Source organism: Neofelis nebulosa, chromosome 10 (genome assembly GCF_028018385.1).
Source record: "Neofelis nebulosa isolate mNeoNeb1 chromosome 10, mNeoNeb1.pri, whole genome shotgun sequence".
Classification (NCBI taxonomy): Eukaryota; Metazoa; Chordata; class Mammalia; order Carnivora; family Felidae; genus Neofelis; species Neofelis nebulosa.
The window spans coordinates 3778172-3794517 of NC_080791.1; the positions used below are offsets into that span (position 1 = coordinate 3778172).

General features: G+C 39.1%; 1 protein-coding gene across 11 annotated transcripts in view; it reads left to right on the forward strand.

Moving 5' to 3' along the window:
* GRIA4 (glutamate ionotropic receptor AMPA type subunit 4) overlaps positions 1–16346 on the forward strand; it is a 408691-nt gene that overhangs the window by 335637 nt on the left and 56708 nt on the right. For 9 of the 11 annotated variants that reach the window (XR_009249413.1, XM_058686612.1, XM_058686611.1 and 6 more), the window contains exons 8-11: positions 1456–1623; positions 2803–2907; positions 8056–8166; positions 16082–16288. Coding sequence is in view for 10 of the 11 variants with exons in the window: in XM_058686612.1 (XP_058542595.1) it covers positions 1456–1623; positions 2803–2907; positions 8056–8166; positions 16082–16288 (591 nt within the window). In the remaining variant the exon portion in view is untranslated. Of the gene's footprint in view, positions 1–1455; positions 1624–2802; positions 2908–8055; positions 8167–9526; positions 10735–16081; positions 16289–16346 lie in introns of those variants that run through there. The other 2 variants (XM_058686620.1, XM_058686615.1) reach the window with 2 other exon arrangements.

Below are 16346 nucleotides of genomic sequence, written 5' to 3' on the forward strand. Positions count from 1 at the left end.
TACATAGAAAGGTTCTTTGTTAGGATTTATATTCTTGACCTCATCCACGTTTCATTCTGTCTTCTCCAGCTGGTGTGCCTACTAGTCACATCGCCTAAGTTTACTTTCTGCAATTTGAATTTCAAATGATTTTTCTTCCTTTGCTAGCAGCAAAGCAAGGGGACATCCTCTACCTTCCACAGCACAGAACTGCCTCCTGTACAGGCTTACAATGTTTTCATCATAGAGATCTGACCAGATGGAACTCAGGAAAGAGATCAGGCAGGCCTTTGTCATGATTGGTGGTTGGCGCTCTGCTGTGCTTCAGGAAAATTGTGCCCTGTGTTCCACGTGTTCAGGCATTGCCGAGTCAAAGCCAACACATATTCCCTGTTCTTTTTTTTTTTAATGTTTGTTTATTTTTGAGAGAGACAGAGACAGAATGCATGTGGGTTACAGGCAGAGAGAGAGGGAGACACAGAATCTGAAGCGGGCTCCAGTCTGAGCTGTCAGCACAGAGCCTGACACGGGGCTCAAACTCACCGGCCGTGAGATCATGACCTGAGCCGAAGTCGGACGCTGAACCGACTGAGCCACCCAGGCGCCCCAGGGCACTGTTCTTTTTATTTTCAGCTTAAACAAGTTACATGTTCTTGGTTTTTCCTCTCGCTTCCTCTTCTATCCTGAATAATTTTTTCCTGAGGGCTTTGTCTTTTCTCACAGAGAAGCAAGGGGCATCATCAGAAAGCACAGGGTCCTCACTTCAGGTCTCTACTTTGACCCTATGTGACAGCAGAAACTTAGGGGGATGACCTAATGTTCCCGTGCACATGCACACCGGACAACATGCGTGGACCTAACTATGCTCATTCCTATGTAGCACAGTGACGGGTACATACACTTCTATTCAATAAGTAGATGTTGTTTCTGGTATCTTATGGCTAGGTGACAGTAAACATTCCCACATTCTTCTGAGAAACCAAACCGACATAGACACTTCAAGTCAGTAAATGCACAATAAATCTTAAGGAGCCCTGCTGGGCATTTCAGAAGAGGAGAATGAGGCACCCCAGCCATTCTGGACTCAGCCGCAGCACATGACTACAAGGCAGATGGTGGTAATAATGCACTTAGCTGCTTGCACTTCATCTGTTTCTACTCGGACCCAGTGAAAAGACCTCACCAAGGGGTCTTGCTTTTCTCACCCAATGGAAAACTGTGCGTTAAAATTTCTATTTTTCAGAGTGTGTTTTCCCCTTTTAAAATCAGAGTGGTAAGATTCAGTATACACTCTTTGTAATAAAGTGATAATAGAAATTTCTGAAGCTAGAGTCAATTAAATATCAGTAATTTAACTGTCCTTCAGGCAAGAGGCTGTTTAATGGCCCCTCTTCGGGTGCTCAAGGACCCCAAGACTGTTCCTGGTGACTGATAAGAGTTGATCATTCACCATTATAATTACTTTCATTTTGTTAGTATACGTCTGCTCTGACTTATGATGGAGTCCTTGTGATGGCTGAAACTTTCCGAAATCTTAGGAGGCAGAAAATTGATATTTCAAGGAGAGGAAATGCTGGGGATTGTCTGGCAAATCCTGCTGCTCCATGGGGCCAGGGAATTGACATGGAGAGGACACTCAAACAGGTAACTCACAATTTTATTTAATTAAGTTCAGTTGATTTCACAGTGTTAAGTGTGGCATCTTCAAGAAAATGGAATAATTTTTTTGAGAGTAAATCTATATTACAATTGCCATTTTAATATATTAAGCCATTATCATTTTTGAGACATTTCTAAATAAAATACTAAGTAGAATACTGTTCATATCTTATATAGATGCTTAGTCAAGATAAACTAGGTCATGTCACAATCACAACCCCAAGTCCTAGTGACTTCAAACAACAGGAGTATTTCTCACTCACACACACACGTTAGATTAGGAGAGGTACTCTGCCTGTTGTAATCACTCAGGCTAACACAGCAATAACCGTCTCAAATGCTACAAAGAGAAAGAGAGTTATGGAAGGTTTTGAATTGGCAATTAAATGCTGTGGCCCAGTGGTGACACTCATTACCTCTGTTTACAACTCACTTATTTCAGTCACATTGACCTATCTAACTACGAGGACTCTAGGAAGTCCACGCTATCTTAGGGCCAGAACATCCAAGAACTAGAAATGTTTTTTAACTACTGCTAATTACTACCACAGTAGATCTTTAAATTGCCTTGTAAACTTGGATTAAGTAATTTGTTTATTTTACTCTGTTTGGAATATACTAACAGTATTTTTCAAATGATTAATGTAATATGTGTATATTTGTAATCTTACATTTTAAACGTTCTGAAATGCCATGAGTTCAGATCACAGGTAAAAATGAATTAAAAGGAAATTTGGAATAAAAAACCCTTGAAAGTTTTTTTTAGTATATCTGTATTTTAAACCCCTCAGGGCTTAATTTTAATATTATCAAGGAGAATATGATACAGTATGATTATCAGGACTATTTAATGTATTATGTGAATACATAGATAAAACTGAAAAGCAACTATAAATAACCCATATTTCCTTTCCCATAGGCAATACTTCAATATTAAGGAAGTATTCTTTATCACATAAAAAAACAAAACATATTCCTCTTTCAAGTATATATCAGAATTGATTATATCCCTTTGATTTACTTCTTTCAGATTATATCCCAGCAGCTCAAATACCCTATGGTGTTTTAGTTATTCATAGCTTATAGTTATAGCAAATGAAGTCAAGATTTCTGTAAGCAAAATGGCAAATGAATATATGTGTGGGTGTTGTTTTTCATTCATAGGTTCGAATTCAAGGACTGACAGGAAATGTTCAGTTTGACCACTATGGACGCAGGGTCAATTACACAATGGATGTGTTTGAGCTGAAGAGCACAGGGCCTAGAAAGGTGAGCCACACTCAACCGGTCTTCTTAGTTTGCATTTGACATTTTTAAAGGCTTATACGTAATAGGTAGCTGGATGGTCTACATTGGTTTTTAAATGTGAGTAGTTACAAATAGCATTGTTTTTAATAATCTGAGCTGAAATAAATTCTTGTGTCACATAATTGATATTTAATGGTATGCCAAAGCTGAAACAAACTAGTTTATATGCTGTTTATATCCTGTATCCAAAGTGGAAACAATACATTTTTTTAAAAAAAGATTTAGCAAATAGAGTCTCAAAAACCAAAATTTACAGTGCAGGAAAGCATACCTTGCAGATAAGACACGTACTCACCTCCATGCAGTCATTTATGAAATCATCAGAACAACAAAAACATATTTAGAACAGATGAAACATTCTTGAAATAAGCAAGTAAACACATTGCAATGAACAAAAGAAAGAGCAGATAGAAGATGAGATTAAGTTTATCACTTGGCCAGCAGGGTAGAGGAACAAACACCTGGGAAACTCTAATTGAGGGGATGGGGAAGTTGGATAGGAAGCTGCTGATGCCAGCTTCCTGGATTTCAGAAGGTGACTCTGCTGGTTCGATGACGTGACTGGGCATATCATTGGTCGTCTGAACATCCAGCCAGTACTTGATGTTACGGAACCAGACAATCCAATCTAGGTAGTTAGTAGGTACTTATACCCAACACATATAATTTTTAACATTCCTTTCACTAGGATTAGCTAGGATGCTCAAGGAAAGACGTGTTCAGTTCCCTCATCTAAAAATTGTCTCAACCCTTGGCTGTTTTAAAAAACTGTCTGATGTATAATTTCCTGCTACAGTGCAGTAATCGTAGCTAGAACGTATGGAATGCCTGCTGTGTCCCAAACACTGGACTTGGTGTGACTTAATCCAACAAACCTGTAATGTGAGTACTATGAGCTCCCTTTTTCCAACGAGAAAACTACGGCCGGACAGGTTATAGCTCCTTGTCTCAGGCCCAGCAATGAGAAAACAAAGACTTTAATTCAGATGTGTCTGACTCCAGAACCTTCTACATTATTACCCCACCCGAGTGGTCCTGCTCCAAAGGAGTTTACTTTCCGCACGGTAGAATATAGTCATTTCCTTGACAGTTAAAGAGAAGGCATGTGGAAATCCTCAAGAGGAGGAGATCCCTTCCAGCTGGAGGAAGACAAATCAAGGAAGGCTGTGTCGAGGAGGGAGGCTTTAGACGCAGGAAACCAGCGTTCGGACAGGTGGAAAGGGAGGCTGGACGTGGTGAGAACCTGAAACAGGTCAGGAAGAGCAGGTGACAGGGCACCTGTGGAACAGGCCTGCCCCATGGGCCCCTCAAAGGACACCGCCCGTGGCAAGGGAATGAGATGTGCTCCCAGGAAGAAACGTGGTGAGTCCCACGTACACACCGACTGGACCCACTGCGTCCACACACAGCCAGCGACAAGAAAGGAGGCAGCCCGTTTGGGGCAAAAGCTTCTCCCCTCTGTGGAGCGGACAGAGTCCCCACCCTAACAACAGTGGCTCACCTCCAGGCGCACCTTCCGGCCACACACCAGACTTTGCAAGAGGAGCCATGTAAACAGAAGCTTTGCGAAATGCAAAAGATCACCCCCTACTTCACAAAACAGTAAGTACAGAGAGTAGAATGACCTCTCCGTAAAAGAAGAAAAAGGAAGCTGCTGGTAACTGGCAGTAACAGCAAGGGAGCTGTATATGGCACTGAATCCTTCCGTGGCCCGTTGAACCGTGACGCTAACGGCAACTAAGGTTTTTGGAGGCAAAGGTTAGAGAGCAAGTTGGGGGAGTGATGAACATCTTCCCACTCAGCTGACATCCATCCAAAACCCTTAAAAGAAATACGAAGTGTAAAATCAGGTAGACTCATCCGTCTTCGTTTTTCCGTGGCAGCAAGCAACTTGGGCCTTCTGTCAAGAATATCGAACTTAAAAACGAGCCACGCCGAGAAACACTGTGCTGCTGGTGGAACTCGGCAGAATGTCTGCAAACTGAGCGATCGTTCTTGTAAATGGAACAGTTGCCAGCAAGGGAGCTGTCTCTGAAAATAGATCAGAAGGTCTGCCTGTCAGTTTCCGTGACTTCTGTAACAGAGGAACTGATGGAGAGACTCCTTAAGGAGCAGCCACAACGCTCTTTCAGAAACGCTGGCTCCTGAGTGTGCTGGGACCTTTCCACTCCACTGACCCCCAGGAAGTGCCCTGGAGCCACATGTGCCTGGTGCAGGGAGTTTTAATTGAAACAATTGTATTTATTTAGAGAGCAGGTTACATGCCACACACCAAAATGGAAAACTGATGTGCATTTTTACATTTAATCCACACAAAGCCTGAAGGTGAGACACATTTTTTCTAATTTTATTTTTTTTTTTAAGTTTATTTATTTTTAAGAAAGAGAGAGAGGGAGGGAGAATCCCAAGCAGGCTCTGTTCTGTCAGCACAGATCCCGGTGGCGGGGCTCAATCCCCTGAACCATGAGATCATGACCTGTGCCGAAATCAAGAGTCAGAAGCTTGACCAACCGAGCCACCCAGGCACCCCTGCTTATTCTCATTTTAAAGAAAAGTAAGGCTCATAGAAACTAACCTGCCCAGCGATGTTCAGCTAGAAAGACGTGGAGATGGGGTGGAAACCAGGGTTCACCAGGCTCCAGAGCTCACTCTCTTCATTGCTGTGAAACCCTGTCAGTCCCAGGGCCTCTAAGAGTTCTCTTTAGGGCTGGTATGAGATTCCTATTTTCGGGGGACAGGTCTGGTCTTATCAGCCCTCCCAGGAGCAAGCTTTAAGTACAACAGGGGCTCCTCATGGCCCCTCAGTCCTCACCAGATCCCTACATCACAGTCAAGGTCCCCTGTAAAAACAGAGATGTTCACTCATAATATGGCGATATTTATGCACAATTCACCTTTAGGAGTCCAAAGAAGACAAATATTTTTCTGACATCGCTGCTGTTTTAGTGATTTAAATGCTTCCCTATTTTTGCTCTAGCATTACAAAAGTATCCTTCCCCCAATTTCTGTCTCTAGGAAAAATGCCTGGCTCCCCATCTGATTAAATGAGATCAGGCTTGGGAAAAGTTGCCAGTACATTGTCCAATGGTGTGACGAACTAAAGAGAGAAACTGCAACTCACGTGAGGTTCTAGGTCCCAACTCTTAAGATTCCTTTCTTCAGGAGGTGACCCCTATATCGCTGTCCGCTCTAATTGACTCAATTCCCAGTGAGTCCATGGTCTAATGAGATTTGCCATGAATGGTCCCATACCCCAAGCCCTGGTTTTCTTTTTGTGCAGAATTGCAAGTAAATAAAAGGCAAACACATCCAGTTAGGTAAAATTTTGCTTATTACTTTAACTTGTCAGCACTTCTAAATCACTTATCTTTTAAGGGTCGAGAGTCATGAAGCCGCAGGCCATTTTTAAATGCAAAATGTCAAGGTCTTGCCAACATTTGAGGACTCTCCAGGATGTGTCCCAAATCTGTGTTTTTTCTGTTGTGGGAACTCATTAAGAAAGAAAAATGCCATTCCTAGACAATGAGCTGCTGGGACCTGGAAGGTGGCTGCCTCTTAATGAAGTGCTAAACTGTAAAACCTATTTTCACATCTTATAATTGTCGTGCGGAAAGGAGAATTAACTGGAAGCCTATTGACTGACATGTTGCTTTTTTTTAAGTACACATAGGAATTGAGGGTTATGAGGATGTGTGTGTATGTCTCAGAGGCGTACTTGTTTTTAAATTAACTTTTTAACTGAGTTCTTAAATAAACGTCAGCTACAAATAGATTCTTTCGGACACTTGAAAACAATTGCTGAATTGCTGTACGTTCATGATTTCAGATCAAACTAAGAACTGTATCAAACTTTCTTAATGACAGTTTCCTCTGTCTGCCCTATGATGATACATGCAACATTTGTGAATAATATGGTGCCTCTTTCTGACATGTTAATGCTTACTTCATTTTACTATGTTCACAAATACTAACACAATAGTTAAGAAGCTTCGAAGAAGCAGGAGAGACTTCCAGAACATACTGGAACAAATGAGACCAGTAAGCAATTACATACATTTTATTGGAGACACGAGTATGATCACCTGCATCCAGAAATTCAGGAAGGAAGTTAAGCAAGTATTAAGTGAACACCTGTTTGAGAAGGTTGTGGAGCCTAATAGCAAAGTGTGTGGACTCTGTGTCCTGCAGACCTGACTTTTGAATTCTGACCCCATGGAGTATTCCCGAGTGCAGTGTATTTAACCTATAGGCCCTCATGTCCAAAATCTGTTTCATAAATGCACCTACTTCTGAATTTGCTGTGTGTATAAACTTGTCCATGCATCTAAACAAAACACATCGGATACAGTGTGTGTCCCAGTGCAAGCAGCCCACGTGGTGGCTGTTCCTATTACTTCACGGTCTACATGATACAAAGAGCCCTGGATTTCCTTTAGGACCCCGTCACAGTTCATTACTTTGTAAAGTACTTAACTAAGTACTTAATAGATTTTATGGAAAGGACTTTGTTTCATGTCCAAATGAGAAAGTAATACAAGGATGTAAAAATGCAAGAATACAAATTTAAGTGTTATCTTTGAAAGTGAAAATACTGCTCATTAATATTAATCTCTGAGGTATGTAGCCTTTTAGAAAGTGGTCAGGCTTTTACCCCAGGGCTAGGTTATGTAAAACCCAAAACTATTTCTATATTGCCTCAAAAATATGCAAGACTTTTTTTGCTTGAAAATAACCCGTATATATTCCCTTTACGATCAAACCAGTAACATTGATAAAACCATGTAAATTAATTTTAGAAGGTGACAGTCCCACTAGAAGAGAGGCTCAACATAAAATGGTTTTCCATCTGTATCCCTATTCTTTTTTGAACCCCTCCTCCCCAATGTCGTGGCCACTCCACGATGGTATATTGTGAAGTTGCCAAATGTACAACCAGGCAGTATCATTAACATCAGAAAAATCGGCTCATTGCCAACTAAGAAAACTCCCAAAGCCTTCTTTTTATCTCCTTTTTAAATCTGCCTGCTTATTAATACCTCTCATTGTTCCCAAAAGAGCTAGGGAAGACTATTCTAAAATGCGTCTTCAACAATTTTCTCTGTTCTGCAGGTTGGTTACTGGAATGATATGGATAAATTAGTCTTGATTCAGGACGTGCCCACTCTTGGCAATGACACAGCAGCTATTGAGAACAGAACAGTGGTTGTAACCACAATTATGGTAAGTTTTGGTCTATGCTTTATGCTGTTCCGTCTTGTCCACAGGCAGATTTGATTCCCCAGCCATGGGGAACAGGGTGAGCGCTGCATCATACGTGTGGTGGCATGGGTCATGGGCCACATGATCCACGGGAGTCCGTTGAGGCCCTGAATAGGTTTGTCCTGAGCTTTGAGTACACTCGGTACTTTCATTTGTATTATCTTTTGTTGCAATGTTATTGGAAAAATGCTCAGATGTTAACAATTGAAACTGTCACACTCTAGTTAGAAATGGATGAAATGCTAACATTCCAAAGGACACAAGAATGAACATGAGAAAAGCAGCAGCCAATCACAGAAAAATATCTGGTAGTAAACACCGTATTATTGTTGTTACTGTTTTTTAAACATCAATGTAATAATAGTTAATAGTGTTCAAATGGATAATTTTCAAGTAGTTTAGTCATTGGATAGTGATTTGCATTGTCTGTTTATAATAGTGAGGATATGAATGTAAAGATTTTAATGAGCATGTTTTATAGACCTAATGCTTTCAAAATTTTATTTTATATTTATTTTTCACGTGGAAAGGGTGTTTTGCACCGATTATTTTTCTCATTGACCACTGACATATACGCAATATAATTTTTGGACTTCTCTTAAGATTTAAGAAAAATACGACTGCTCCATTCCACCACATCATAAAATGAAAAATACTCCAAGTTTTAAGGATATTTTCTCAAAGCGATCCTAATGAAAATACCTTTTAAATAATAGAGAATATCTGGTGTATTTTTCTCCCCTAAAGTCAAGCCTGCCCTTTAGAGTCAATGCTGGTCAAAGGAGATGAACAGTCGGTGACCTATATCCTCAGCTCACTGTCTCGTTAGGCAGAACACATTTTTAATAATTCATGAAGCCCTTCCTCTAAATAAAGTGGAAGTATTTTATGTTATTTAACTCTTAGCTTATGTAACTTTAGTTTTTAGTAACTTCAAGTTATTTCCAAAACTCTTGGCCCTGAGGTCAAAGCGTGAGAAAATGCCAGAGAGAAAGAAGCCTCCGTGTGCTTGGATTCGTTTTCTCTGTGTTGCATCACCAGCTAGCAATTTACTGTTAATCTGCCAAGCCTTGATTGAAGGTTGATGACTTTAGAATGCAAACCGACTTACAGCAGTTTTTTGTGTAAGAGTGCAAAATATACACCTTCTAATTAATTGTGTAACAGTTGCATGGGACTTGAAAAGCAGTATATAATATATATAGTATATATATATATATATATATACTATATATATATATATACACACGTCTATATTTCTTTTCCTAAAAAAGACACAGTAATGGAAAGTCGTACTTCAGTACAGTCCTCCTCTTTTCAGCCTCTGATGAAGAATCCTATTTTAAGAAATTGATCAAGAAGGAAATGAGTTCCACGCTGTTCGACCATTCCTAACTAAGGCTCACGTCTTGTTCTCCTGTGTAGTAGATTTAAGCTAATTTTTCATGTGGGATTCTTCTTGGATGACCAGCTCTGGACTACCAGAAAAAAAATTTTTTTTAAGTTCTGTGACTTTTCCGAGATACTAGAACAAAAGAAGAATTAATCCTCTTTCTCAAGAAAATCCATAGATGTCGAAAAAGAATCACTCAGTAATTCTGACCTATCAATTCCCCTATCTTGAAACAAGGGCATTGTACAGAAAGGTGGAATTCTGTCACTTCTAATTCCAAGTGAAGGTCTTCTAAACGTAAATATCTCTGAGTTTGTGTGCTTGTTTTCTGAGTATACACAGCTGTTTTCTTTAAAGGTTCTCTGAAATCTTGCCTGTTCTGTGTGAAATAAAGTGTTTTCATGTGCATTATAGGTATAATGTAGACAGTCTCCTTTTCGTCCATGTTATTAAAGGCACGGGAGATCTAATTCTTGAAACCAAAATATTGAATCACCTTGCAAGCATGGCTCATTTTCAGGAAGCATGCTACCAAAACATAAGTTACAGTGATTGAGATTCAGTGGTTTCTTATATACGTAAAGAATATTCTGTAAAGTTAACTGTTGTTTGACAGTGATATCAATATTTTTGCTATTAAAACGGTGCAATACTTGTATTTGTCTTTTGTATAAAAATGTAATCTTCCTATAGTAATACCTCTGGGCTGTGCAATTGCATAACGATTCAGTAATTTAAAAACGTACCAGAATCTTTTCCCTCAAAGTGTTCCTTGTGTTTGCTCTTGTTGAAAATGGTCATCCGGGACCTATGACCACTCCACCATCTCGTTCATTTTGAACAAAATCTGATTCCTTGCAGATGAATGAGATATTGGCACCAACATGTAAAAATCTCCCAAATTCAACTGAGAACTCCCAACACAGATGGCACTGGTTAGACACTGTAACGTGCACGAGACACGTACCCAGACACGGAAGGTTGAGAGTGTTGTGGCCCTGGAAATCATTCGTTTTGATCAAAACTGATATGACGTTGCTGTTCTCCCATTTGTCTTTCCTTTGTGTATGTTGTTATTTATGTGTCGATACATTGTAATGATACATGCTGTTAAATAAAATTGATTGAGAAATTCATTTATTCATCCACAAATATTTATTAAGCTGGGCACGGGATATGCTGCACAACAAAACAGACAAAACCCTGCTCTCAGATGAGTTTAGATTCTAGTGAGAGAAAGCAGACAACAGGTAGTAGATGAGTATTTTAGATCTCATGCTCAAGTAAAGTGTGGCTTCCGCTTTTTGAACTGGTGAAATTTGGTTTCTTTCCCCTTAGAGCCGTGTTGTATATCTAGAGTGGGGTCTCCATTTGAATGGCTTATTCCACCTGAATATAGTCATGCTGACAGCAACTTAGCTGAATGTGCATAAAATGTAAAAGTGGTGGTGCCCTCCCATGAGGGTCAGGACTACAGAGTTGGAAGGTCTGAAGTTTTGAGTTCAGATGCTCACTGTCTTCTCTCAGCCTTAGTGACCAAAACTTATAAAAATTTTATAAAGTCTGTAATTGTATATGAGACTCTGAGCCCTCCTAACTTTCTGAATTCTAAGTAACAATTCCTGTCAACAACCCAAGAAAGTCAGGTCTGCACCATGTGGTTTGAGGACGCGCGGCTGAGGAAAAGGCATTAGTGCCATAGAGAAAAGCAAGAATGGTGGTTCCGTCTGTGATCTCACTACTCGGGCTGTGGAACTCTCCGGAAAAGGAGAGATAAAGCGGTATTTCAGCCGAGCCCATTTTCCCCTGCATGTTCACTTCTGAAGCTAAACAATGCTTATGATGCATGACTCAGCTTAGAAGGTATTTCTTACCGTCTTGTGAATGTAACAAACCTTGAGGAAGATTGTGCACACATACATCCAGATTTATTCACTACAGCATCAGAATTATGTTACAAACCTGAAAGCAGTTTTACTTATCACACATGATCTTTCCAGAGATTACTCTATTATACCTTTTGTTAGATGTTTCGTATTTTCTATAGGATTTTATAGATACACACTGTCTATATACATGTGCACATATAACAGTACACATATTTTATATAATATATGCACATGTACATAGACCTATGCACAAAAACATAGACGTATTTATTCTCTCCCTTGTACTAAATACTAATTTCCCCATACATATGCCTGCCTCTGAAGGGCTTAGCACTCGGTTTTGAAATACCTTATTTTGAATGAACTTAAAATTGTGCAGCCATCCAATTTATTCATTTTTTTCTGAATTGAATAATAACCTTTTAATTCCCACCTTTAAGAATTTTACCCATGGGATCAATTATCTACATCCATTAATATTCTTCAGGGAAAAGGAAATATCACACAGCAACTGACTTTGGTTGATAGTACTGATTTTATTGTTTTAACTCTTTTCAACAGTGCTTGTAATGTTTATATTCATGATGTTTAGAAAATCTTAAAAACGTCCTAATAAGTATCTCTTTCAACAGTTTTACTTCTACTAAATACAAATAACCCCGAAAAATTTTCTCAGTAGGAAAATACTTTATCGATTGAAAATGATCTTAATTCATTTACACAAACATTTTCATAAGCAAGCCCTGATGTAGCAGTTTCAGACAGGGATTGATTTCTTTCCTGAAATAGCAGAGCAGATGTAGAGCACTACCCATTATGGAAATTGTAGTCATAAACTCATAATCACTAGGAAGTCGTGCATTTAAAATAACTTCTGAGGAATTACTGCCCCAAAGAGCACAGTAGTTGATAATAAAGATGGGAGGTTATACTCTTAAGGCAGAACTAAGTGGTTATATTCTGCTTGTCTGATCTTTCCGCTTTTATTCACAGTTCAATACCCGGGACTCCATAAGGCTGCATATCAAAGACGCCCCACAAATCCCCCTTAATGACTAACCAGGACTCTATTTTCTTTTCTATTGAGAAGATTTGGTATTTTCTTCAGGCATAGTAGCCCCCAAAACCTTGCATTAAATCAAGGGCTTGTATTAATGTAGAAGGGCTACATGTGGGCAAATTATCAGATTGGGTTGGTGCAAAGGACGAGGTTGGGAGAGTGTTGAAGATCTGCTACTCATGTGGACTTAATATGAAAGAAAAGCAAAATGAGACACTCGCAAAGAAGCTGGGTTGAGCTGAGCAACCAGGAGATCTTTTGTTCAAGAAAAGCCTCGCTTTTCTCTCCACCTGTTCTCCCACCTTCCTGAGGGTGATCATCTTGTTTCTCTCACACTGGAGCACTGCACACCTGAATCTCAGTACCTGTGCATGCCCCTACCTGTGCAAAAAGTCTCGCTAAATCTCTAGTCAACATCTTCAGTACGCTGAAGGTCTTCCAGTCTTTGTTGGTTCGTTTGGCAGGAGCTCAAAGACCCTGATAGTCCCGTTCTGTCCAAAAAGGGAACTGAAAAAAGAAAAGAAAAGAAAACTAGGTATTTTTTTACTTAGATTTGCATGTGTGTGTTTCAGAAGAGATAGCCTAGCACTTAATAGTCACTTTCCTTTTGAAGACCTGAATCAGGAATTCTAATATAATTACTTTGCCCTGATACTCCTGTTTAGGGAGCACAATTCCACTAGGAGATCTTCAGATTTATTGAGTGCCTTATATGTACCAGACAATAGGAGGAGATAAGGAGAGGTTTTATCTACACTGTGTACTTATAATTTCATATAAAGTATTTCATTCACTCACAGTACAGAAATCCACATCCTTACTTACACCTGTCCCCTCTCTAGTTAAATCACAAATCTCAAGTAGCTGCACACACCTTGACGGATGCAGTAAGAGCTTCAACAATTTCCATATACTTCAAAATAGAGATTCAGATCCCACTTCTGCTACTTCTGTGAAATGCAATGATTTGCTTACCCTCTCTGAGCCTCAAATTCTCTGCCTGAGAAGTGGGAAGTGCCTGTCTCAAAATATCAATGTGAAAAGTAAATGAAAGGTACAGTTAAAGAACTTCGCATTATTTCTTCGCGTGTACTAAATAAGTCAGAGCTACTATTATTTTTCGCAACTATATATTTTTTTTACATTTTTATTGATTTTTGAGAGACAGAGAGAGACAGAGCACAAGTTGGGGAGGGGCAGAGAGAAAATGAGACACAGAATCCTAAGCAGGCTCCAGGCTCTGAGCTGTCAGCACAGAGCCCGGTGCAGGGCTCGAACTAACAAACTGAGATCATGACCTGAGCTGAAGTCAGACGCTTAACCGACTGAGCCACTCAGGCGCCCCATTCACGACTATATTTTATCATTGTCCTCCACCACTTTTTTACAAAGAATTACAATCTTAATCACAAGAGGACAAGAGGAATATTTTATTTATTTTTGCCCTCCTCGTTCCCACTGCCTGGCACGCAGTGGGTGCTTAATAAATGTTTGAGTACACAGTAGAAACACAGCTTTTCCTAAAGCAACTTGCTCACTATATAATGTAGAGGGAATTTAGCAACACAGATGTGATTACCAGCTAGAGAATCATGTGCACATGAACTGATACGGTCATATATGTATATGAAGGCTAAAATACTTAAGTGTTCAAGTATTGCACACACTTTAGAATTGGACTTCAACCTTAGTACCACATGGGAGCCATAGTGGTACAACTTTTGAAAACTCTTATGTGTGTTATACTAAAAGTTATAAATGATAACCATGAAGCAATTTCAGGTGTATTTTATAAATGTGTAATTCTTGATTTTCTCTACATATTCTCCCACGTTTTAATTAGCTGTCACAAGAAAAAAAAAAAAACAAGAAGGAAAGTATTAGCTCCTTGTAGCTACCAATATTTTATAAACTCTCTTAGAAATTAACACTGCTCTGCAACAACTCACCCATTTTCATAACCACATTTATAATTTAATTAAATTATACAGGAGAATGTTTTCTGTAAGTTACCAAACCGTTTTCATCTATCTAAAGAAGAGACAATTAGTTGCCTTAATTTTATAGGTAGAGAAACTTTCTTCACCCAAGTCCAGTGTTAAAATACTCATTAATTACAAAGAGGCAAGAGATTTCTGGGTGCCTTGACTATGTCAACATAAGGCAGTAGTATTCAAGGACCAAGCGTAGACAATTGCCCACAGGAGAGTTACTTAGGGCATCTCTGAGAGAAAATTATGGACCGTGTCATTTACATTTTTATTAAATTTTCAAAAGTAGTTTCCACGTTTGCAAAGTCCTTAAAAATCAGAAGTAGTATAGAAACTACTTGCCATGTTATGCAAGGTAAAATACCATCTATCGCAGAGTCACAAGAGCCAAGTGCAACTTTGCTAGTTAACACGCTGGCTGAGGGAGAAGAAAAGAGTTGTGTGAAAACTACTCCGTGACTGTTACAGTACAATGTTATAAATCCATGATTTCCATGACATTGTGGCCAAAAGCAGTCACTTCTTGTCTGCATATGGCTAAAAAATCTAAAAAATCTGAGGTGTGACCAGCACACCTCAGCTGTGTTCTCCACACCTGTCTTTTGGTGGCTTTAGTCTTCATTTATAAAATCAGGTGTTTGTTAATTTATCTCTCTAGTTCATGGCCTTCAAATCATTTGGTTTAGGTGTGTGTGTGTGTGTGTGTGTGTGTGAATTGAAAACTCTACTATTATTAGCCACCAGTAAACTTTTTCATATTATAAGGATTTTCACAGTCATTCTTCATCCCGTTTTCTTACTTGCTTCAAAAACTAAATGGGAATATGACTTGAAGGGCGTGATTGTCATATTGGGGGGTGGGGAATTATTAGTTTTCACCGGAGACATATTTTAGAACAGAATAAAATTTCATGGACCACACGACCCGAATTAAACTCTAATGAAAGCAAAATTATTGGACACTGTTAGGAAAGGTGATTTAATGCAAATAAGTATATAAATTTTTTAAGCTCTTAATTCATTTCTTCATTGAACTCGCTAGCACCTGCTCTGAGAGAGGCATCCAGCAAAATGCTAGATAGCAAAGAAAAATCGTCTAGCTCTTTTCCCAAAGGAGGTCACAGTTGAATGTGGCCTAAACCAGATGCAGAATATGGAGACCTGTGACCTTGACTAACTACTAAATGGTCTCCAACTTCATGAGATATTCTAGAATACTAATCCCATTGCCAAAGATGACAGTTTATGCCTCTCTCGACAATTATTAATGTTTATTTTTCCTGTCACAGTGCTAGATATTTAAGAGTCACTCAGTAGAAAACTGTTTTAAAGATTTCACTTTCAGTATCCAATATAAAGCCATCGAATATACTTGTAAGCATATTTCTCTTTTCATCCTTTATTACTGATTTCTCGCCACACAAAATCAGTGTGTGTGCTAATACTAAATACAATCGTTTTGTCAAATTCTGCGGTTGAAAAGTTTAAGACTTTGGAATGTTTTATTATTTCCCCCTTTACAGTTCTACTTCTCTCATTATAGGAATCCCCATATGTTATGTACAAGAAAAATCACGAAATGTTTGAAGGAAATGACAAGTATGAAGGCTACTGTGTAGATTTGGCATCTGAAATTGCAAAACATATTGGTATCAAGTATAAAATTGCCATTGTCCCTGATGGAAAATATGGAGCGAGGGACGCAGACACAAAAATCTGGAATGGGATGGTAGGAGAACTTGTTTATGGGGTAAGCAAATCAACTTACTGAAGAATTTACTTACATAAACCTGAAACTTTTTTTTTCC